The sequence below is a fragment of the Myotis nattereri genome, assembly GCF_964212035.1.
Source record: "Myotis nattereri genome assembly, chromosome: 15".
In the NCBI taxonomy this organism is placed as follows: domain Eukaryota; kingdom Metazoa; phylum Chordata; class Mammalia; order Chiroptera; family Vespertilionidae; genus Myotis; species Myotis nattereri.
The window spans coordinates 41,811,505-41,835,364 of NC_138090.1; the positions used below are offsets into that span (position 1 = coordinate 41,811,505).

At 53.8% G+C, this 23,860-nt stretch overlaps 2 protein-coding genes and 1 long non-coding RNA gene across 6 annotated transcripts in view; 2 read left to right on the forward strand and 1 right to left on the reverse strand.

The window, feature by feature from the left end:
• The window catches only part of CXCL17 (C-X-C motif chemokine ligand 17), an 18,640-nt gene extending 15,950 nt beyond the window's left edge, over positions 1-2,690 (forward strand). The window contains exons 2-4 of the mRNA XM_081107929.1: positions 12-92; positions 999-1,100; positions 2,046-2,690. Of these exons, the coding sequence (XP_080964055.1) occupies positions 12-92; positions 999-1,100; positions 2,046-2,143 (281 nt within the window). The 3' untranslated portion in view covers positions 2,144-2,690. The remainder of the gene's footprint in view (positions 1-11; positions 93-998; positions 1,101-2,045) is intronic.
• LOC308531078 overlaps positions 1-6,280 on the reverse strand; it is an 8,032-nt gene extending 1,752 nt beyond the window's left edge. Inside the window, exon 1 of the long non-coding RNA XR_013996890.1 lies at positions 5,423-6,280. This is a non-coding gene — a long non-coding RNA (uncharacterized lncRNA). The remainder of the gene's footprint in view (positions 1-5,422) is intronic.
• Positions 3,971-23,407, forward strand: LIPE (lipase E, hormone sensitive type; the record flags this gene model as incomplete). 4 transcript variants are annotated; one of them, XM_081107919.1, is made up of 10 exons in its annotated part: positions 3,971-4,865; positions 14,583-15,118; positions 17,161-17,251; positions 17,368-17,513; positions 17,682-17,867; positions 18,076-18,370; positions 19,081-19,308; positions 19,540-19,716; positions 22,007-22,428; positions 22,866-23,407. In XM_081107919.1, the coding sequence occupies 10 exons, from the start codon at positions 3,971-3,973 to the stop codon at positions 23,088-23,090; spliced, it is 3,201 nt and encodes a 1,066-aa protein (XP_080964045.1). In that variant the 3' UTR covers positions 23,091-23,407. The 4 variants fall into 4 exon arrangements, with proteins under 4 accessions (XP_080964045.1, XP_080964046.1, XP_080964048.1 ...); XM_081107920.1 differs by lacking the exon at positions 3,971-4,865 and adding an exon at positions 6,501-7,027; XM_081107921.1 differs by lacking the exon at positions 3,971-4,865 and adding an exon at positions 12,067-12,209.
• Positions 23,408-23,860: the final 453 nt, after the last annotated feature.

A 23,860-nucleotide genomic window follows, 5' to 3' on the forward strand; every position in this document is an offset into this window, starting at 1 on the left:
ACTTTCAATAGGAGTCGCCAGAGGCCACAAGGACAAACGCCAGGCTTCTGGGAGGTGGCTCCAGGAAGGTGGCCAAGAATGTGAGTGCAAAGGTCAGTAACTCAGTCTCAACAACAGTGATACACCATTGATACCCCAATCCTCTCCCTTGAGTCCCTGAGACCAGTGCAGAAGTTAGCTGAGCTGACTTACCCATTCCTATCTGCACCAGCCCACCACATGCAGCAACACTTGTTTTCTTCTGGAGTCTCCTAAGAAGGCCTGACTCCTCCAAGGTCTAAATCTCTGACTGCCAACTCCCCCTTATTTTTTCCCTAAGAACCCAGGGCCACCTTCCAAAAGCTTCCTGGATCTCATTCTCAACCTTATTTTACTCACAGGTAAGACTGAAATCAGGCAAAATGGCTTGCTCCAGGTAAAGCAGCTACTGGAAGGCTGACACCTATGTCTTATTCTTCATTTTTTAGTCTCCCTAATGATATCCTGCTGCCCTCTCCACACCTGCCACTAAATTCTTGCTAACACAGATCAGGAAAAAATGCTTAGAAATCTTATATAATAAAAGCCTAATATGCAAAGCCTAATATGCCAGGAGTTCGACCGAGAACTCGACTGGAGGTGGGGGGGGGGGGGGCGCAGTGCAGGGCCAGCTGACCAACCACCATAGGCCCCTCCCCCAGGCCAGCCCTGTCCCTGATCACCCTCTGCCCCACCCTGATCAGGGGCAGGACCAGCCAGCCAACCTCCCGCATCCCCTCCCCCCTCTCCCCCTCCGCCAGCCTGGCCCAATCAGCCGGACCCCACCCATGCACAAATTCATGCACCGGGCCACTAGTATATTTATAACTGGATACCTCCACTGTTCCATGTTGACCCTTTTCCCCACCCCATTGCAGTATAAAAAAAAAAAAAGCAAAGATGGCAAGTAAAGCCCTACCCTACTCCCTACTCTCAAACATGCTAATCCTCCCATCTAAGCAGCAACCCTGTTATTTCAGATTGGTTCCTGAGAGCTCCTAAAAGAAAACTCATGGCAGTGCCCAGGCTTCCAAAAAAGCAGTGTCCCTGTGATCATTTGAAGGGCAACATGAAGAAAACCAGTAAGTTTCAAAAGAATGAAACTTCTTAAACCAGAGTCACTCAGTGTAATCAACTAGGAATGAAGCAGGGGCTGAGAACAGACAATAGAGGTGAAATGAAGACCAGGATAAACATCTCAGTGCTTTCTACTAGTGTCAACTTGTGGGGAAACAGGAAGAGGAAGAAAAGCAGGATACAATTCTACTAATACTAGAGAGGTTTAACCAAGTCTTAGTTTTAGAACCCCATTGCTTATCAAAGTGGAGGGAGATTGGGGACCTGATCATTGACCTCTGAAAATGACACCGGTGTCACCCAACCAGTATGGCTTAGTGGTTGAATGTTGACCTATGAGCCAGAAGGTCACAGTTGGATTCCCAGTCAATGCCCGGGTTGCCGGCTCAATCCCCATTAGGAGGGCGTGTAGGAGGCAGCCAATTAATGATTCTTATCATTGATGTTTCTATCTCTCTCTCCCTCTCTCGCCCTCTCTCTTCCTTTCTCAAATCAATTAAAAATATATTTTAAAATAGGCAAAATTAAACTGAATTATTTAGGAATATACATATATATTCCTAAATAATTTATTGAGGAAAATTTCACATTGAGGGAAACATCAATGTGAGAGAGACACATAGATTGGTTGCCTCCCACATGCGCCCCTACCTGACACTCTATCCACTGAGCCAAACTGGCTAGGGCTCATTATTATTTTTTAAAGTAAACTTGATAGTTTACATACAAAAAGATATGGGAAACTATATTAACAGTAGTTTGTTCTTGAGAATGGGGAGTGGAATTGGGGGAGAGTTGTCCTTCTACATTTTTTACTGCATATATTTTTTTTATTTTAATTATTTTCCACTGGATGAGTCTTACTTTTATAATTTTAAAAGCTCTCATAAAAAATAAATTTTTTATAAAAAATTTTTAACACTAGTGTCTCCCCTTTATTTTCACCCTAGGGCACCAAAGGCACCACAGGAAGCCAAACAAGCACTCCAGAGCCTGCCAGCAATTTATCAAACGCTGTCAGCTAGCAAGCTTTACTCTGCCTCTATAGGAACTCTGAGAGCCTGCTCTGCCAATGAAACATTCTTAGTCAAAAGAGAATGTTCTTCTCCCACCTCAACTCCCTCTCCTTGTCCCCACTCTCTAAATCATTCCAGGGTTCTCAAAAAGCATTTTTCCCAAGATTATTTTGATTATTGTTCCCTCTAGTGCTTTTTCTTGTCAGTCTTTTCCTGTACCCTCTCATTACTCAGGCTTCATTTAAACTTAATTACCTGAAAGAAACCAGGAATCCTGGCTCCCTAGCTGGTTCCATCTGACCTTAAATACAACCAGGCAAGTAGCAAACATAAGTCAATAAATATTTTTAGATGTAATAGGGCCCAGCGAATGTGGCTCATGGTTGAGGGTCAACCTATGTATGAATCAGGAGGTCATGGTTCGATCTGGGTCAGGGCACATGACCAGGTTCCAGGCTAGATCCCCAGTGGGGGGCATGCAGGAGTCAGCCGATCAATGATTCTCTGTCATCATTGATGTTTCTCTCTCTCCCTCTCCCTTCCTCTCTGAAATCAATAAAAATATATTTTGAAAAGAGTATAATAGGTCAAAATCATTTCTTTCAAAAGGGGCCTAGCAACTCTCATTCAATCCAGATGACCCACTTTTCCCTGTTCACTACAAATTCAACCCAGATTTCTACATCTACACATACTTCTTCACACCAAATAGCGCTGTGTGTGTGTGTGTGTGTGTGTGTGTCTTTCCTGTCAAATTTTTTATTATTTTACTCTTTCAACCAACCTTTCTGAGGTAAGAGGTAAGTGGGACAAAGAAAACAGGTATACCAATGAATCAGACACGGTCTTATCTATAATAATAAAAGTGTAATATGCTAATTAGACCGGACAGCCAAACGACCTTCTGGACGTCATTCCGGATGAAGCAGCGGGGGCTGAGGCAGAGGCGGTTAGGGGAGATCAGGCAGGCAAGTGGTTAGGGGCGATCAGGCAAACAGGCAGGTAAGCAGTTAGGAGCCAGCAGTCCCGGATTGTGAGAGGGTGCAGGCCAGGCTGAGGGACCCCTCCACCCCCTGCATGAATTTTGTGCACCAGGCCTCTAGTTAAAGATAATATAGGTCTAAAAAACTATATACTAGGTAATTTCCTAGTATATAGAACACCTCTAGGATTTGTGGTTGTTATCATCATCATCATCTTCATCAAGGGTCATTGTACTCTGTGAGTTTCCAAACTAGTACAGAAGACATATATGCAGAACCATAGATTCAGAGCTAGAGAGATAGTGTGGAAGATCTCAAATACCATTGAAAAGGGCTTCAAGCTGTACAAATGAGAGGACATCATTCATTTTTTTAACATGGGAGTGAAATTATAGAGTAATAATATAAGGAAATTAAACTGGCAACCATTTGAAAGTATAAATAAAGAGGAAAAGATTATTACTGCAGTACAGAGACAGCTTCCCCCTCTGATCCTTTCCTCAAACATCAGAAGGGAAGAAAAAAAAAAGGAACACTCATCCAGAATCTGGCTTCTGCCATCCCAGAGGACTAAGTTGGATGCTGCCTTATAAGAAAACAAAAACAAAAGCATTTTAACTGAGTGGTGAGTAGGGCGGGGCCCTATTTATGACACAAGAGGGCAAGCCCCTCCCCTCTGGTAGAAGAGTGGTGGGCAACCAGCCTCCTCCTGTTTCTAATCCACAGGAGTTGGGGCCAGCAGTGGTCAGCCCACTTGCCAACTGCCTAAAAAAGACCAGAAATGCCAGGATAACGGAGTGGAACCCAAAGAGAGGTGTCATCATGAGGAATCAATGAGGCATCTGTAACAAAGGAGGCCTGGTGGGGGCCAGAAGGATGAAGCCTGGGAGAGCAACATCTCCCATGAGGGAATTAACAACAGTGGACCCAGGTTCTAAGTCAGTATCTAGTCCTGACTGGGAACCTGAGCCACACCAGATACCTATCACCCAGCCAGAGCCTGGCCCAGAAAAGACACCCATAGCACAGCCAGCATCTACGACTCAGCAGGGACCCAATACCCAACAGGAGCCTGCTTCCCAGCAAAGACCCCTCACTCAGCAGGAGTCCCTTGCCCAACCTGAAGCTGAATCCCAGCAAGAAACTAGAGCCCAACAAAAATCCGCTTTACAGCAGGAACTCCTTGCCCCACAGGAGCCTGCACCACAGCAATCACCTCCCATCCAAAGGGTGCCCTTCACTCCAGAGGGAGCTCCCTCACAGCAAGGACCTGGGACGGAAAAAGAATCTAGAACTCAACAGGAGCCAGAAGTGGAAGAGGAACAAGTGGCTCAGCCAGGACCTGGCCCAGTAGAGCCACCTCTAGCTCAACAAGAAGCTGGATCAACACCTCCTTCCCAAACTGAACCTATGTCCCAAGAGAAAGCAGGACAGTCAGACCCTATAGGCCAGCAAACAGCTCCAGACAAGTCCCAGCGGGGATCTTTGAGCGAGTGGGGATTTCTATCAAAACTTCACGAACTATCCATACAGCGGCCAGCCTCGGAGTGGAAGACATTTCTTGAGTGGATCACAGATTTTGACTCAGAATCAGATCCGGGGTATCCGTTCAAGACGGACTCACCAGCCATGAAGGATGGAACCACGGCCCAGGGGATGAAGCTGGACCTCAAGGAGAAGCCTGGTGATGAAGAGATGTCAGGCTCTGGTGGGACATCAGCCCAAGAGACGAAAACCAGCAACCAGAACCACAGGCACTCCTGGGACACGGGTGAGTTGCGCTTGGAGAACGGGGTCTCCCAGGGATGGTTATTCATTCATCAAGAAGTACTGAGACCCTCCATCCCGGGAGCAAGCCAGTACCTCTCCCTTCCCTGGTCCCTTCCCCAGGCACGTCACCATTAGCTTCCTCACTCCCAAGCTCCACGCGTCCTTCCTTTACCCTTTAACTTAAATTTTTTTTAAATAGAAGAAGTACTGAGAGCTGTCTCTCAGGTCAGGTCAGGTGATCCCTCAAAGGTTCTGTGAAACAAAGATCAACAGCCCCATTTGATAGATGAGGAAGCCGAGGCCTTGAGATGTAAAGGATCTGACACGAGGGGGGCAGTGGGAAGTGGCCCGCCCAGGATTCAAAGCCAACGAGGTTGCCTTCCTTCCAAGGATTTGGGGTAAATCGAAGTGTGAAAATCGAAGTTCGGAGCCAGGGGCCAGAACAACAGGGAAGCCTGGTGTATTCATCCATCCCTCCCCAAACCCACTGAAGCACAATCCGGGGGCAGACGCTGGAGTGTGCTCCAGAGACACAGGCCGAAGGGGCCCCTTACTAACCTCCGGGAGTGTCCATCCCGACTCGGCGACGTCTGTGCCTTAGCCATCCTTGAGCTGCCCGGGTCTTCCCTCCGCAGCAGGACACCTGCTCTCCTCCCAGGCTGGCCCCCCACAGAAGTCCCAGTCCGGCCAGGCCTGAAGGCCTTATGGGGTGTGCTCTGGAAGGGAGAGCCTAGGAGAGGAGCTGGGGTCTGCCAAGTCCCAGACAAGGGCGGGGCTAGAGGAAGGCAGAGCTGGGGGGAGTGGGAGGGGGAGTGATGGCTGCCTGCCCGCCCTCCCCTCCTCTGAAGCAGTGGGGGGGTGGGGGGGGCGGGTCTAGCTCCCATCCCCATTCTCTAGGCTCCAAAGCCCTGCCAGGCAGAAGCAGGCATCAAGTGTTCTCCCTGGAATGAGGGGTTTGCTTGTTGAAGTAGCCGGAAGCGGGGAAACGGGCAGCCCCATTCCAGAAGCTAAGTGCCGGCACCGGCGGCCCAGCCTAGAGGCCTCTCCGCCGAAGGGGCTGGCCCGTCCCCCTCAGGGATGAGAAGGTCATTGGTGTCGGTGCCAAGGCTGGCGGTAGGCCTTGGGAGGGGGGGACGGAGGGGTGGATGGAGAGGGAGAGAGGGTGCCAGGCGTTTTTCCGGTGCTGAGGGTGAAGGGTTGTGTCTCTAGGCCCCCAAAGCCCCGGAGCGACCAGGCAGCCTCTCCTGAAGCGCCCAAGCGCCGTTGAACGTGTGCGCATGCGCGAGCCTCGAGCCTCCACCGTTTCCCGCCTTTTCCCGGGCGCGCGCCTCTCCTACCGCCGCCCCTCTCTGCCCCTGGACAGCGTCTTGGGGCTACTACGCAGGCGCCTAGTCTTCCCCTTGCCTCTCCGTGTCATTCTGGAGGGAGAAGGTAGAGAAAGGAGCCGCGAGAAACCCAGCAATGAGAGAACTAGGAGGCAGGGGGCGGGGAGAAGGGCTTCCTCCTCCAATGGCTCGCAGGCAGAGCCCGCCTCCAGCGCTGGCGCCCACCCCGACTTTGAATCGCCCGAGGACCTGGCCCGCCCCCTGTCCTCAAGGGGAGGCTCCGCGGCGCCTCGCTCTCCCCGCCAGCGGGCGGGCCGGGTGGCGTTCTAAGGGATCCCCACATGGGAAGGTGAGTGGGCGGGCAAGGCTGAGAACCAGCGAGTGATCCGACCGAGGCTTCCGCGCTAGGGAGAAACCGTGCGACTCCCCACTAGTCCCGACTGAAGAAGGACGCTCTGCGCCGCCTCCAGGGCTGCATTTTTTGTCGGTCGCGGGTCCTTGATGCGTATGAGGGGGCGGGGCCAGTCCTTAGGCCCCGGCAGCTGGGGGCGGGGCCCGGCGGTGGGGTGAGGCCCGGATAGTCCAGGGGGCGGGACCCCGAGCGGAGCAAGGCCAGGATTGGGTGGTATGGGGGCCCGGCGGTGTTGTGTAAACAGGATTGGCACTCGGGGCGGGGCGTGGGGCTTGGAATTGGTCCCCGTGGGGACCTGAGGAGAATTGATGGAGTCAGCCGGGAAAGAGGGACCCGCCGGGGCCCCTGGGGACCGGGCCTCGAAGAAAGACAAAGAGAGATCCAAGAGGCAAAGCCGCCGGCGATGGCGAAAAATCAAGGCCAAAGGTGAGCACGCGGGGGCCGGCAACAGCCCGGAAGGAACCATGGACATCCTGCGGGGGACTGGGGACTGAGTGGACTGACCCACCGGCTCGAGAAGTAGGGGAGTCCGTGGACTGGCCCATGGCCGCTCTGCGGGGGAACGCGGCGATGCTGAGAGCGGACTGTACCCCCAGCGTAGAGACTGCCGGACGCTCCGCTGCTGTCATGGGAGGAGAGTCCTGAATGCGAGTCTTCTGGGCCAGAGTTCCCGCTCTGGCTCCGCACTCGCTGTGCGGCCGTGGGCAACTCCTGCCCTCAGTGTTTCCCACCTGGGAAATGGTCGGAGCGCCCGGTTCTCAGGTCTCAGGCACTCCTGAGAGGATAGTAGGGAAGAAGTTTATAAGCTGTTGCCCAAAGAGGAAGTTGAGGAGTGAGTCAGAGAAAGGTAGGAGGAAAGGTGCCCCAGAGAGGGAAATGCCAGACCGGTACTCCCAGCCTTCATTCAGCCCCTCCATTTCCTGTCAGGTCACCTGCTTGCTTCAGCCCCCCTTCCCTGGGGCCTGACATCCGGGCCCCCACTCCTTCTAGGACGAGGGGTTCCTGGGTTGGTTTCTGACTGCCACGCTCTCCCTCAGGAGAAGGGAGGTCTGTCACCCGGGTTCCTAGGGTGCCACGTTATTAACTGAAAGACAGTCCAATGGAGATGGGCAGGGGCTGGCAGTAATTCCTTGCTCAGTTTTGAATATTTGTCAATCCAAATGAGGGCCTGTGGAAAGTTTCCTGTGCAGACAAGAAACTGGCTTAGCCCCTGGGCCCCAGAGACCCCAAACTCTGCATTGCTCATCCCTGTCAAGGATAGAACTGGAATTGGCTCCAGCTGCACATGCAGGCTCAGACAGGCTCAGATTGTTGCCCGAGGGCATTGACTGTCAGATAGCAAAACAGCATCACAAGCAGGACAGAGTGCCCAGAGGCAGTCAGTACAGACCTTGGTTAAGTACATGGGCACTGGAGACCTGGTTCTTCAGGCTATAACCTGTGGTACACTGGGCAACAGACTCCTTCCTTCCCTGCCTCAACTTTTTGAACTATAAAATGGATATGATAAGAGTGCCTGACTTGTAGGGCTGTTGTGAGGTTTGAATGAATACAGTTACCCCCCATTAGACAGCAGGCTCCCTAAGAGTGGGGTTGTGTCTGCCTTGTTTACCCTGCATTTCCAGAGCCTGCTATGCCAGGCACATAGACACTTAAATATTTATTGAATTAATAAGTAAAGGAATGCGTGAACTGTAACACTGGGACAATAATCATCGTGTTGCACTTGGGATTGTCATGAGGAGTCAGAATCCTCTTGGGCAGGACTTCCTGCTCAGGGCTGAGCCAGTCCTCACAAATCCATGGGCCCGCCCACTCACAAAGGTTCATTCCCCCAAGCTCTGAGATTTGCCTCTCATTTCCTGAGGTCCTGCCCTGGTGCCAGGTCTCAGTTGGGTGAATCATTTCCCCACCCCTTGCCCCAAGGGCATCCAGACTGGCTGGTGCAGTCCTAGTCATCAGTTTGATCTTGCCAGTAACCTGATGACAATAGTGTCATTATGATCACCTTATTTCCCAAATGATGACACTGAGACTCTGAGGGAACAAGGTCACCTGGGTTTTCTTACCTGGCCAGTGAGGGCAAAGAGATAGCTGCCCCCAGCCTCCTGAGGGCAGGGAGTGTGTGAGCTCAAAATTGCTGTGTGTCCCAACCTTAATTCACACAAATTCGTTCATCAGACATTCACTGAACACTTATTTAGACCAGGGCTGGGCTCTTGGTGGCAAGGACAGACACATTGGAGCTGTAGATGCAGACATTAATCAAATAATCTCACAAACCAGATATAATTATAAACTACGATGTATACAAGAGGGAAATTCCTCAGATAATGTAAGAGGGAGGCTTCCCAAGAAGGTGACTTTGGACCCATGGATGGCTGCTTGGGCAAGGGGGGCAGGGAGGACAGAGAGGACAGAATGGGCAGAAACCCTGAGGCCCAAGAAAGCAGCACATTACAGCACAGAGGTCGCTCATCGAGGGAGGGGAAGAAGAAAGGCTGGGCGGACATGGGTCCCAGAGGGTCTCTACTTTAGGAGACCGTGTCCAGGATGTGGGGCTTTTTCCTGAGAGGAGGGGTTGGGCTGTTGAGAGTTGGGAGTGTGTTTTAGAAAGAGCCTCTGGCTGCTATGTGGAGCAAAGATTGAAACGGGCAAAATCAGAGACTGTAAGGAGTTACAGTTATCCAGATATGGGAGCAGGGGGTTGGGAAAAGGATCAGGTTCCAGAGGTTTCTAGGGGGCAGAGTGGACAGGACTTCATGATGGATTAGATGGGGAGAGGAGATGGCCAGGATGGTTCCCTGGGTTCTGGCTTGAGCAAATGGGGAGTGATGCTTACACCACACACACGCACGCACAAATATCTATATATATCCATACTCATACATACACATGCCCACACAGTCTCTCTTACAGGCTGAGAAAAACACACGCAGACTATGACACGTGCATAAAAACATGCCTTCAGATATGCCAAGAAACAGAAAAACGCACAGATTGAGAAAAAATGTCAACACACCCACCCACAAACACAGGCCAGGACAAATAATGGCCATGACTCGAACCTATGTACGTACATACAAACATGTGAACCTCAGACACACTCACACCTGACCACCCAGAAAGCACAAAGCTGAGACAAGACAGAGAGAAGGAGCAACACTCAGATCCACCATCCTTGCTGGTTCTGTGACCTTGGGCAGCAGGTTACCTCTCTGGGTCTGGTTTCTCATCTGCCAAAAGGGGTGATAATAGTCCTTATTCATGCATCCTGGGGAGGATAAGATGAGTTACTTCACATAAAGCACATAAAGAGATCAGTGCCTGGCACACTACAGTCAGTCCTTCGGGTACAGTTTACTCTGGTGGGAACACTCAGGGAACTGGCTACACTCACTGGCCCCCCTTCTTCACCTGTACCCAGGCATCTCCCGTGCAGAAGCCCTTACTCTTCCCAGGCCCCAGACCTCGCCCTTCCTCCATCCTCCCCCCAACTTCTTTCCTCCATTGCCCTGCTCAGTCCCCAGGGGCCAAAATCCAGGCCTGATTCAGCTGCCCAGTGGCTCTCTAGGGCAAAGGGCTGGTGCCCAGACAACGGGACCCTTCAGCCCTACCTCTGTCCCAGTCCTCGCCCATGGCCCTGGTGGGCCTGCCCCTGCCCCAGTGCCCTCTGCCTGGGATTCTTGGCAAGTTTCTGGCAATCTCAACATCCCTTCCTGCCAGCTCCACCCAGCCTAGCCCCCAGGGAGCTGCCTAGACCAGGGCGAAGGGCAGAGCCCTAGAATCATGAAGGCCTATTCCCCAATGCTTTGTGCAAGTCACTGTTCTGTCCAGTCTCCTCTGTCCTCATCTTCAATAAAGAGCCCTACCGCATGGAGGGCAGTAAATAACAGTGGGTTTATAAAGTCGGAAACCACAGTCTATTAGGCAATAAATACCACATGCTGGCCATGCTCCAGGCACTGTGCAAGGGGTTCAGGTTCAGCAATAAAACAAAGTCCCTGCCATCAGGGAGCCTATAAACTGATGAGGGAGACAAAAAGCAAACACATAAATAGTCAATTGATTAGTATGCTAGCATTTGGTACCACAGAGGAACATGACCCAGTACACACCTTGGTGAGGCCACGTGTGAACCACCAGACAGCTGTAGAAAAGGCTGCCCAGGGGCAGGCAGGATGGCCAAGTGCAGTTTCCTGATGAGGAAACCAGGCTCATCCAGGATCACCTGGTGAGTGGTTTGGGCCAGTGTTCCATTGTCACAGCCACCAAGCTTAGAGTTGCCTCCAGAGGCCTCTTTCTGTCCATCTTTTGTCTGCCCTGGGGAGGAGTGGTCATCTCCCAAGCTCCCATCCAGCCCCTTCTCCATTCCACTGTGACTCTTCGGGCTTTTCTTCCTTCTTCAAATATTTGCTGGGCACCTACTATGTGTTAGGCCCCCTGATGGGCCTGCCCTCATGGGGATGGGTATTTAAGGGGGAGAGACAGGATTCACCTCCAGCCAAGCAAATGACACTGAGACTTCAGGGCCTCATTTGCACTATTCCCTTCCAAGATCCTGTAACTGATTTTGTATTTGTGATTTTATATTCCTTTACCTAAATAGCCCCACTTCCACACATGTAAGCTTCATAGTTCTTATAAACTTCACGGCTCTAAATCCCAGTTCTGCCCCTGGGGAGAGACAAATAATACACATGGAAACAAACAAATGTATAATTGCAAATGTGTAAAGTTCTAGGAAGAACAATTTAAGTATGTTGGCAGAAAATAGCTGGGTGGCTTATCTCCTTTAGAGATGAGCAGTTAGGGAATGCTTCTTCAAGGAGATGACAAGCTCTTTCTTGAAGGGCAAGAAAGAAAGGGCTGGCCAGGCAAGGAGCATGTGTCCCTCAGCCTTGCTTTCCCCACATGTGAGGTAGACAGCACAGTCACCGCAGGATGTGCTGTGAAGGCTGTGGCAGGCACAGGATGCCAGTGTGAGAGCACCACACAATAGGACCTGTGGCTCAGGCCCCTAGCTGGGCTTGGAAATACCTATAATCTGCTTTTGTCCTCCCAGGAGGGTCAGGCAGCGCTGGCTACCCTCTCTTTCCCCAGCAGCTGGGGCTGGCTCTGCCAGGGCCAGCCTGGGGGGATGGGAGTGGCAGGAGCTGAGATCATGGGGCCTTTGCTCCCTGAATCCACCCTGGAGAGGGAGGGCAGTCTGGCTGGGTGAGAGGGGACAGTTTGTTCAGGACTAGGGCTAAGACAACTGGGTCCAAAGGGGACTGGGGGCCTGGATTCCTGGTCTGAGGGAGGAGAGAGCTAGGGGCCTGAACTCCTGGGTCTGAGGGAGGAGGGGGGCTGGGTACTCCTGGAGGTTCTAAAGCAGAATTAAACTGGAGCTGGGAGCTGACAGGGGGGCAGGGAGTTGGACTCCATGCTCTGTTTACAGCACGTGGTTCTCACTGTCCCTTGTGGGTTGGGAGGTGGATCGGTGGCCACACCCTGGGCAGGCTGGGCCCCTCCCCGGGTTTATCGCCTCAGGCTGCTACTGGCACAAGCCACAGTCCCACAGTCCAGCAGTCCTACTCTCGGAGAAGCTCTGAAGAGGCCTAGAAGGGTGAGTGCAGAGCCAGCTGAGAGACAGGAATGGCCCTGAGAGACTGGAATGGCCACTGGCAAACCCGAGGGCCTGGAAGGGAGAGGAGACACCTGGGAGGAGCAGGGGGCCATCAACACAGGAGCCAGGCAAGGTGCTGGGTCGGCTGCAGGAGGGAAGAGTCTCTGGAACAGAGGGCATCCCCATCAAGGGGGACCCTCCATTGTGAGGAGGGTCAGTTTCTGCGGGCCAGAGCTAGAGGCCCAGCCTCCAGAGCACCAGGAGGGAGACATGGCTCTGGATCTGGGTTTGAATTCTGCTCCACTCCTTTTATGTATGTCTGTTTTTTGTTTGGTTGGTTGGGTTTTGTTTGTTTTTTAGAGAGAAAGGAAGGGAGAGATAGAAATTCGATTTGTTGCTCATTTATGCATTCATTGGTTGCTTCTTGTGTGTGCCCTGACCAGGGACTCAAACCTGCAGTCGTGGCATATTGGGATGATGCTCTAAACCAGTGGTCAGCAAACTGCGGCTCGCAAGCCACATGTAGCTCTTTGGCCCCTTGAGTGTGGCTCTTTCACAAAATACTGACTTCTGTGCATGGCCACGAAGTTTCAACTCCACTGTACATGCGCATCCACACGTGGTATTTTGTGAAAGAGCCGCATGTGGCTCGTGAGCCGCAGTTTGCCGACTACTGCTCTAAACCAACTGAGCTATCTGGCCAGGGTGCTCCACCATTTTTTTTTTCATGTTAAAGACTGCTTTATTGGTTGCAGTTAGTACAAGTCAATAAATATTGATCCCTAAAGGAAAACTCAATTATTTCTCAGCTTACTGAATGAAATTGAACCACCTGATTGCTGAGAGGATAACTAAAGTCAACCCCGCTTCTTGGGAAGTGAAGCCATAGCCAGCTGATATATGGCATAAGTTGTTCCACCAACTGTAAGAATCATGGTGGCTCTATACAGGAAGGCATCAGCTACCCCATCCTTTAGATGCACTGGAATTCCATTGTCCTCCTGAAATAGCTTTTGTTTCTCTGGAACTTTATTTTCAAACGGCCTGCGTGAAGCAGTTCTTATGGTCCTCTGAGTGCCCTTGACTGAGAATTGAACCCTGGACCCTCAGTCCACAAGCCAACACTCAAACCACTAAGCAAAACCGGCCAGGGATCTACCATTTTTAAAAAAATATATTTTTATTGGTTTCAGAGAGGAAGAGAGAGGAACATCAATGAAGAGAGTGAATCATTGATTGGCTGCCTCCTGCACGCCCCCTACTGGGGATTGAGCCCGCAACAGGGACATGTGCCCTTGACCGGAATTGAACCCGGGACCCTTCAGTCCGCAGGCCGATGCTCTATCCATTGAGCCAAACCAGCTGGGGCTCTATCATTTTTAATGCAACCTTCAGCTCCTTAGCACCTCTGGGCCTCAGTTTCCTCCCCTGTATAATGGGATGCTACCACTAATAGCTGAAATGTAAACTGGGGCTGTCTTTGTCTCAGAGCGTTAACAAGAGCAAATGAACAAAAACGCACACAATGCTCTTAACACAGGATCTGGCACAGAGTGAACTCAAGGTCAATGATAACGATGAGTGTGAGTACTATTATTCCAGGCAGAAGAGCAGAGCGGGTCCATTCAATCTAAGCGGAGTGGACAGGCCCAAAGACCAGAGCGTCCAAGCTGGGAGAGGAGTGAGATGGAGTTTTGGAACTGCACAGAGGAACAGGAAGGGAGCTGGAGTTTGGAGGGGGTTCCACAGCCAGACTTCAGGGGGCAGGAAGGGGCAAGAATGACTCTTCAGTTTTAAGTAAGACTAGAATGCTGAACTCCTTGGTTCAGGAAGAGAACTGGGCTTGGGACCAGAGTCCTGGAACACCAGGTGAATGGGAATGGGTGGGCTGAGAGAGAAACTCTCCAAAATACTAGTGGAGGGGAAGAGCCTGTGGGCAATGCCTTGGGCCTGAGGAGGTAGGACGAGGGCCTGAAATCTGGGTCCTGAGAGAGGACCAGCTGGAGTCCAGACAACCTAGAAGGAGTCCTGGGCCAAGAACAGTAAATGGAGACAGATGCCTGAACTCTTAGGTCCTTGAAAGAAAAAAAGGGGTAGGAAGGCTCTAGGGTGTAGGAGATACTGGAGCTAAGGAACCAGTAGGAGAGAGCAGGGACACCTGAGGAAGGACAGGCTGAGAGTCTGCACTCCTGGCTCCTGAGGAGGAAAAGATCTGGGTACCGAGGCTCCACTGTTGGGCCTAAAGGAGGAGGTTGGATTCTGATGTGTGAATCTGAGGGAGGAAGGGGATAGAGCCTGGACTCCTGGAGCCCAGGGCCCAGCTGAGCAAGGTGTGATCCAACCCTGCTTAATGAGCCTCTCCACTGCCCCCAGCCTTGCAGCTCATACACAACATGGACTTACGCACGATGACACAGTCGCTGGTGACTCTGGCGGAGGACAACATGGCCTTCTTCTCCAGCCAGGGCCCTGGGGAAACAGCACGGCGGCTGTCAAGTGTCTTTGCAGGTGTTCGGGAGCAGGCGCTGGGGCTGGAGCCAGCCCTGGGCCGCCTGCTGGGTGTGGCACACCTCTTTGACCTGGATGCAGAAACACCGGCCAATGGGTACCGCAGCCTGGTGCACACAGCCCGCTGCTGCATGGCGCACCTGCTGCACAAATCACGCTACGTGGCCTCCAACCGCCGCAGCATCTTCTTCCGTACCAGCCACAACCTGGCTGAACTCGAGGCCTACCTGGCCGCCCTCACCCAGCTCCGAGCTCTGACCTACTACGCCCAGCGCCTGCTGGCCACCAACCGGCCAGGGGGACTCTTCTTCGAGGGCGACGAAGGACTCACCACAGACTTCCTGCGCGAGTATGTCACCCTGCACAAGGGCTGTTTCTACGGCCGCTGCCTGGGCTTCCAGGTGAGCCCCCTGCCCTACCCTGGACCCACAGTGAAGGCATCTGGTGGCCCCTCATCTGGCCCAATAGTGTAGAATAACCACAGGGGACATGGGTTCAGAAAACTGCGGAAACAGAAAGGGAAGCTGTCTGGGGCCTAGACAGAGCTACACCAGGACCTCAAACATGTGGCCCCCAGGCTGCATCCACCATGTCGCAAGAAATCTTTCATTTGCATAGCTTTTGCACCAACTTCCCCACTGTTCTCCATGGTCCTATACTCAGGAGATCCATTCACTCTTTTATGTTACCTCTCTGGCCCCTGAGATCATTTGAGACCCCCAAGAGGATAGTCAGTATTGTTCTCAAAGGACCATTTGTAAGTGCATCACTGGATGCCTGGAAGGGAGGAGGAGGGGTATGAGCCCCATTTTACAGAGGTTCAACTGTACCCAGGTCTGCCTGGACTTTTGGACTCACCTAAGGAGCTGTAGAATCGGGATTTTCAGGCTTAGGATAGGGCCAAGGAGCAGATCTAAGTTGGTGACAGGAAAACCTGGTCTCAACCCCTCTCCTCCCTGAACTAGGACCTTGACTTCTGCCCGCTGCAGGCCTTCTACCCTCTGCTCACCCCAAACCACTCTCAGGAAGACAGTTCATCTCGGCACTAAGAGGGAGGCAACAGGAGGCTTTCCAATTCACAGGAAAAGTAGTTTGTGGACTCAGAGAATCGGGGGACCCTTGGGGCACCAGGGTCAGAGCAGAGACCCAATTGCCCCTCGCTGGGGTTAGTGCCAGATCCCCTAATCCCCCAGCCACATCAGGGAACCTCACCAGGAGTATCTATAGCCCCTTTCAGACCCTCTCATGGCCTCCCCCCACTTAGGTGATAGCTGAGGTTAGCAGCTTCTCAGCCTGTATCCCACCCACCGTTCCCCATTTCCCTGTGGGGCAGCCCGTCTTCAGTGACCCAGCCTGGGTGTTCCTGGAAACTCCCCCTCACCTAAGCTGAACCCACAAATATCGATCAGCCCAGCTGGGCCAGCCAGCTCCTCCCTATGTACTGGCCATGACCTTCAAGTCACGGGAGAGAGATCCTAGGGCCACTTGAGCCAGCAACCAGCCACCGTGGCCAGGCACCCCTGTGCTCTCTGGCCTACTGGGCCCCCGGCCAGGGGGAGGGCCAAGCCTGGCAGCTACTCTGAGGGCCCAACTGTTGCAGGACAGCCTCCCCCTGTAAAATGTCAGCCCCAAGAGAGCAGAGGTCTCCCTTGTCTGGGTCTTGCTCAGCCCCTGCTCCAGCCCAGTGCCGAGTGCTCAGTATTTGCTGAATGAACAGAACCCTGCTGGCCCTGTGCCCACCTCCTGTGGCTTTTTCCCTCTGATCTTGTCTCCCCACCCTCTGTCTTCCCTAAGCTGCCTGGCCTCTCTCAGGTACTGTCTCCCCTTTGGCTGTCTTTCTGCCTCGATCTCTGGCCCTATCTTTGACCATCTCCCATCTGTCTTCCTGTTGACCTGTAACTGATCCCCATTGCTGTCCACGCCCCATCTCTGTCCTAGCTGACTTTCAGGAAATCCCTACATCACCTTACTCCCAGCTCACAATTCTCCAGTGGCTCCACCCCACATCTGGAATAAATCTAAATTTCTCAGGCCCTGTGTGAACCTACTTTGCTTCTCTGCCCTCACCCTGACCCTCCCCACCCCCAGTCACCCTGCTCCAGCCACAATGGCCCCAGGTTTCCTTATCCACGCTGAAAAAGCCTTTGCACTTTCCGTGCTCTCTGCAAGGAACAGCCTTCCCTCACTTCATTTGGGTCCCTCCTCAAGTCCCCTCTGGAGACCATCTAAGTAGCCTAACCCCTAGTCATCATTCTATGTCCCCTCCACCTATTGTCTTTAAAAGCATTAGTCATTACTTGACATTATATGGCATGTGCCTAGAGCAGCACCTGGCACACAGTAGGAGCTCAGTAAATGTTTGTTGAATGACTGTCTGCCCCTCACTCCTGCCTGCCCCTAGTCCCTCTCCTGGGCAGTGGGTGACAGCAACATCTCTCCACAGTTCACGCCCGCCATCAGGCCATTCCTGCAGACCCTCTCCATCGGGCTGGTGTCCTTTGGGGAGCACTACAAACGCAACGAAACCGGCCTCAGTGAGTCCTGGCCAGCCGGGCCCTGCCTGCACCACCCCTGCCCTCCCGTCCCCCTCCCTGTCCCTGCCCCTACAGCCTGACCTGCCTGGGCCTCCTGACACCCTCCCGACCCCCAGGTGTGGCCGCCAGCTCCCTCTTCACCGGTGGCCGCTTTGCTATCGACCCAGAGCTGCGTGGGGCTGAGTTTGAGCGCATCACTCAGAACCTGGACGTGCATTTCTGGAAAGCCTTTTGGAATATCACTGAGATCGAGGTGCTATCGGTGAGCATGGGGCCTGGTAGGGCCCTAACCTGTTACAAAAAGGGGACACAGGGGCCCAGGGACCACATCAGGTCTCTGCAGGGCTCCAGGCCCAGGGATGGCACATGAGGGAATAACTGGGGGCTCAAGCTGCCCATCCCCAGTGCCCTTTCTGTTTCCTCCCACCAGTCTCTAGCAAACATGGCATCAGCCACCGTGAGGGTAAGCCGCCTGCTCAGCCTGCCACCGGAGGCCTTTGAAATGCCACTGACCACTGACCCCAAACTTACAGTCACCATCCCACCCCCCTTGGCCCACATGGGCCCAGCACCAGTCCTCGTCAGGCTCATCTCCTATGACCTTCGTGAAGGACAGGTAGGGCCCCTGCCTCAGCCAGGAACAGGTACAGAGCAAGGGGCGCCCTCACCCAGATGCCCTTCTTTTTTCCCTCCATGCTGTCTCAACTCTCAGTGCTCACGCCTGCTCCCCTCCTGTCTCTCTGAGTACATCCCCTTGGTGGGGGGAGGCCTAGGCAGGCTGCCCCAGCTTCACCCTCCTCCTCCTCCTCCTCCCTCACCCCCAGGACAGTGAGGAGCTCAGCAGCCTGGTGAAGTCTGAGGGTCCTCGGACCCTGGAGCTTTGGCCACGCCCACAGCAGGCACCCCGCTCTCGGTACCTGGTTGTGCATATCCACGGTGGTGGCTTTGTGGCCCAGACTTCCAAGTCCCACGAGCCCTACCTCAAGACCTGGGCCCAGGAGCTGGGTGTCCCCATCCTCTCCATCGACTACTCCCTGGCCCCAGAGGCCCCCTTCCCCCGCGCGCTGGAGGAGTGCTTCTACGCCTACTGCTGGGCCATCAAGAACTGCGCCCTGCTCGGTGAGCCCAGCCCTCACTGCCACTCACTCTGTTCCTGCCCCAGCCCACACTGCAGGGGAGTGAGCCATCTTGTTTCTCAAGCCTCAATCTTCACCCCCTGCCTCCCCTTCCATCTGTGCCACCTGGCCGCCCGCCACTGCCCACTCCTCCATCTCTGCCTCAGCGCTGTCCCCATTGCTCCACTGCTCACCCAACTTTCCATCAACCACTTCCTCCTCCCCACTCCAGCCCTGACACTCCATCCCCCCAGCTCTCCCGTGGTAATCTCCTCCGACCTTTTCTTTCCTGTTTCCCCATGTCTCCAGCCCATGTTCCAGCTCCGCTGACATTCCACTTCCGACATTTTGGGAGGCACAGAGCAGGATGGGACTGTGCCCATGCCACAGAGCCCATGGCCCCTTGTCAGCCTGAACCCTGGCTTCCATTTCCTGGCCTCAGATGCCCCTCCCTCCCTCCCTCTCCTCTCACTCCCACCCCCACCTTGCTTCCAGCCTCCTAAGCTTCCTCACAGCCTCCTGATCTCCAGGCCTCTCCATGTCCTGAGTCAGCCTGATTCTCTGGTCACTATCCTCCAAATAGGTCCAAATCCCTGCCTCTGTTTACCAGTCTCTGACCTTAGGGTTGCACAGCCCCGCTCTGAGAGCCCAGTGCTCCTGGACCAGAGCTGTATTCCTCCCTGCCAGGCTTGACCAAGCCCCTCTCCAAACCAGGCTCAACAGGCGAGCGGATATGCCTCGCAGGGGACAGTGCAGGCGGGAACCTCTGCTTCACCGTCTCCCTTCGGGCAGCAGCCTACGGGGTGCGGGTGCCAGACGGCATCATGGCAGCCTATCCAGCCACAATGCTGCAGCCCACCGCCTCTCCCTCCCGCCTTCTGAGCCTCATGGACCCCCTGCTGCCCCTCAGCGTGCTTTCCAAGTGTGTCAGTGCCTATGCTGGTAAGGCCCAGCGCTGGGACCTGGGGGGTCAGGATGCCCAGGGCCGGCAGGGGCAGGGGCTAGAGCCCGGTCTCCTGGGTCTGAGGAGGGGATGAGGACAAAAATCTAAGACTCCTACTGAAGCCATCAGCTATTCCTGTGTTCCCAGGGGCATAGATTCCTGAAGCTCTAGGGTTGAGACTGGGTCCAGAAAGAGAAGAGACCAACCCAGCCCCCACATACACTCCACAGGTGGGGAGACAGAGGAGCCCTCCAACACAGACCAGAAGGCACTGGGCATGATGGGGCTGGTTCAGCGGGACACAGCCCTGCTCTTCCGGGACCTCCGCCTGGGAGCTTCCTCGTGGCTCAACTCCTTCCTGGAGCTGAGTGGGCGCAAGTCGCCCCGAGACTCAGTGCCCATAGCAGGTAAATGAAGCCTCCCCACATGCCCATCCAGCATGCCCAGGAGGGACAGCCTGGCACACCACAAGATCTGAGGGTGGAAGAGGGTGTGCCCTGAGGCCCTCAAGGAAGCAGAGATCACCTTCCCGGTTCTGCCCCGTATCTGTCCTGGTCCCTACCACAAAGCCTTGATTTTCCACAACAGCCCACAGCCTGGGAACTCAAGGATTTCTGGCCCCAGGTCATCTCAGTCCCAGGAACTATATGAGTTAACTTTCCAAAGAGCCTTTCCCAGAAAGGGCCCTCAGTAAATGCTCAGAAGGCATGTCCCAGGAGGGCCCCCAGGTGGAGGTCAGCCCTCTTAGATTCTTTCCAGACTTTAAACAGAGGCACATGGGGGTAATATCCCTGCTGCAGAAGCTAACCTGGGAGGCTAGGCAGGGAGATCGGCAAACTGGATGGACCTCGGGAAGAGGAGGAGATTCCCAGCCTTGGGTGGGTGGCAGGACACTCAGGCAGCCCAAAGTCACTTCCATCCAGAAATCCATTTTGTCTCACCTTTAACATTTTAAGGATTTTAAAGCATAACCAACTCAACTTATTTTCTATCTCTCACAAATCATCAGTATTTTCTGGGTAATAGGAATGCATATTCAAAAGTATATGAATACTCAGAAAATTATTCCAGTTAGTTGTTTTATTTTAAATTAAGTTTTGGTTTTTAAGATAGTCAAATGGATGCAAATAAATATACACAAAATCAAAAGGGATTTGCATTTTAGGCACATGGATCATTGAGCACTGGACTTTTTCTTATAGGATAAAGGTAACAGGTACAGCCCCTAGAGCCCCCTGCAGACACACCACCAGTCTAACTCCCTACTATACCAGGTACTTGCTGGGTGATGTGAGCCTTGCTTTGTTCCTTGTGAAATGGCTACAGTAGAAGTGCCTGCCTCATAAGGACTGCATGCACCATTCATTCCAAGCACCCAGCAAAATACGTACTGGTACACAGTAGGTGCTCTTAGAGCAGCGGTTCTCAATTTGTGGGTCGCGACCCCTTTGGGGGTCAAACGACCCTTTCACAGGGGTCGCCTAAGACCATCGGAAAACATATATAATTACATATTGTTTTTGTGATTAATCACTATGCTTTAATTATGTTCCATTTGTAACAATGAAAATACATCCTGCATATCAGATATTTACATTACGATTCAAAACAATAGCAAAATTACAGTTATGAAGTAGCAACGAAAATAATGTTATGGTTGGGGGTCACCACAACATGAGGAACTGTATTAAAGGGTCGCAGCATCAGGAAGGTTGAGAACCACTGTCTTAGAGGATGCCAGCACCCCTGACTAGCTGGACTCTATGACTCTAGTAGTCAATAGTTCTGTTCCAGTGACCCTTGGGTCACAGAGCACTTATGCAGTTATTTTTATATCTTGCATTTTGCCTCCATGGATTTATAAAGACTGAAAAATATAGGTCTTGGCCCTAGTGATAAATAGCATCCTGGGTCTGATAAAATTAAGGGACCAGAGGCCAAGATGGGCACACAAGATAGGCCAGGGGCACATCTGTAGTATCATTTGGGTACTTGCTGCGTCGTCACTCAAAGGCAAGGGATAAAACTGAAGAACATAATGGACATTCTGGCAGTAGGTCTATGTGGCTGCAGGTGTGGGATCCCTGGGAATCTAATATGCCCCCAAGATTCTTTTTAGCTCCCTCTTTAGCCTCCTTTAAAGCCATGTAGACCTGCGGGCCTTATTCCACTTTGATCCATTCATACCCTCAGTGTCAAACAGCCATAAAAAGATTGCTGGGCCAGGAGGCTGCTGGAACAGGGTGTCAGGCCTGGTAATAAAACAGCAGAACTTAATCCAATATCTTATCCCACTGAATCCTCAGCACCTCCTATGAGGTAAAGATTATTTTTATCCACTTTGTACAAATGAGGAAACTGAAACTCCCAGAGGTAAAGTGACCTGCTCTTAACCTTCCCAGTCACCACACACACACACACACACACACCTCCACTGGAACAAGGCTCCACTTCCAGGACCACACAACTCTTCCCGCCTCTCCCTTGAAGTTGCAGCCTGGGCACCTGAGTTCCCACCCCCCACCCTAAGGAGGGTGTCTGGGGGAACACTCCAGGTCTCCACAGCCCTAGGATGCAACTCCTCCTCCAGAGGTCTCTGCCTTTCCTGTGACCTTCCCTGCCAGCCTCCCACACACCCAGCCAACACAGCTGGCCAACCTGCAGCCCCAGCCGGCCCTGACCCTGCTCCTCTCACAGAGTCTATGCGGCGCAGTGTGTCTGAAGCAGCGCTGGACCAGCCTGAGGACCCACAGGGCACGGACTCCCTCAAGAACCTGACACTGCATGACCTGAGTCTCAAGAGCAGCTCTGAAACATCAGGCACCTCTGAGCTGTCCCTGTCGGCGGAGACACTTGGTCCTTCCAAGTCCTCAGACGTCAACTTCCTACTCCGGTGTGAGGATACATCAGAGGAGGCTGAGGCCCAAGATGAGCTGAGCCCCGAGGACAGAGGCCGGGGAATTCGTGCCACTTTCCCTAAGGGCTTCCGCCCGAGGCGCTCCAGCCAAGGCCCCACTCAGATGCCCATCTACTCATCGCCCATCGCCAAGAACCCCTTCATGTCACCGCTGCTGGCACCTGAGAGCATGCTGCAGACCCTACCGCCTGTACACATCGTGGTAAGTGCCAGACAGGGAGCAGCCAGGAGGGTGGGTGGGATGAGAGCTCCCGGGAGGGGGGAGGTCAGTAGCCTGGCCCCAAGGGACAGCTATGCCCCCAGGAAGGAACGCCTGGCAATGGAAGAATGGAAGGGAGTCAGGGCTGCGGTTTTCTTTTGCAATCTGGCTCGGCACCATGGGGCCGTGGGGCAGCCACAGGGCTTGGAGCGTCAGGGGAAGGGAACCGTGGGTCCTGGGGGAAGGAGGAGCCGGCAGAGGTCAGGGAGCCCAGTTAAACTCAATCTGCAACTCCCCACCATCCCTCCTCACCTCCCTCCTCTGGCCTCGCATGTCTCCCTCCTCCGTCTGCCCCCTTGTCCACGTGTTTCACACACACACACACACACACACCCTTGGTTCACGCACGCGTCCCTGTCCTCACCCCCACTGTCCCGCAGGCATGTGCGCTGGACCCCATGCTGGACGACTCCGTCATGTTCGCGCGGCGGCTGCGCAGCCTGGGCAAGCCCGTGACGCTGCGCGTGGTGGAGGACCTGCCGCACGGCTTCCTGAGCCTGGCGGCGCTGTGCCGGGAGACGCGGCAGGCCGCCGCGCTGTGTGTGGAGCGCATCCGCCTGGTCCTCACTCCGCCCGGCGCCTCCGCGCCCGCCGCGCCGGTCTGAGCCTGGGACCAGCCGGGCCGCGCGGTACGGGGGGCGGGAGTGGGGGCGGCACTAAAGGCCTCTTGTTCCCACCTGCCTCGGCAGCCTTAGTGAGTGCTGTACTGCATCCGCCCCGAGGGGGGCCGCGGGCGGGGTGGGCTGTGCCTTCAGTCGGACGGTGCGGGAGGGCCGGGAGGAAGGGGCGCACGCAGCCCAGTCACAGCCGGACCTGCACTCCACCACGGCCTGCCACCGCTGCTGCTACCGGTGCTGGGGCGGGGCCTGGCCCTACCTGCGGGTGGGTTTGTTTTTGTTTGTAAATAAAAGTACTGAATTGGTTTGGCCTCTTGCAAATAGGGGCGGTGTTGTCCATCAGGGGGCAGCATCGGACTCAGCTGCTGGGAATGAGAAACCTAGGCCTGGAGAGTTGAAGGCCGCGGGACCAGCTTCTGGATTCTGAAGAAGGGCCTGTGGGCCTGGGTTCTCGGGTGCAGGGAGATCCACCGCCCCACAGCTTTAATCCAGGTGGAGCCCAGAGGACTCTGGGTTCTTAGCTACTCCCCTTTCTCAACCCAACCCCAGCGCCCACCAGGAGAAGGAAACCCACACCCCAGAGAGAAGTGGAACAAAGCTAACAAGACACCAGACACAAAATGGTCACCCAGAATTCTGGAGGCCCCAGCTCTGCCCAGCTGTGACAGTCCCTCAGTCCCTCAGCCAAGACTCTGTGACCTCCCCCTTTTGAAGGCTCTGGGTTTGGAACAGGGATGGTTTCAATCCACAGCCTACAC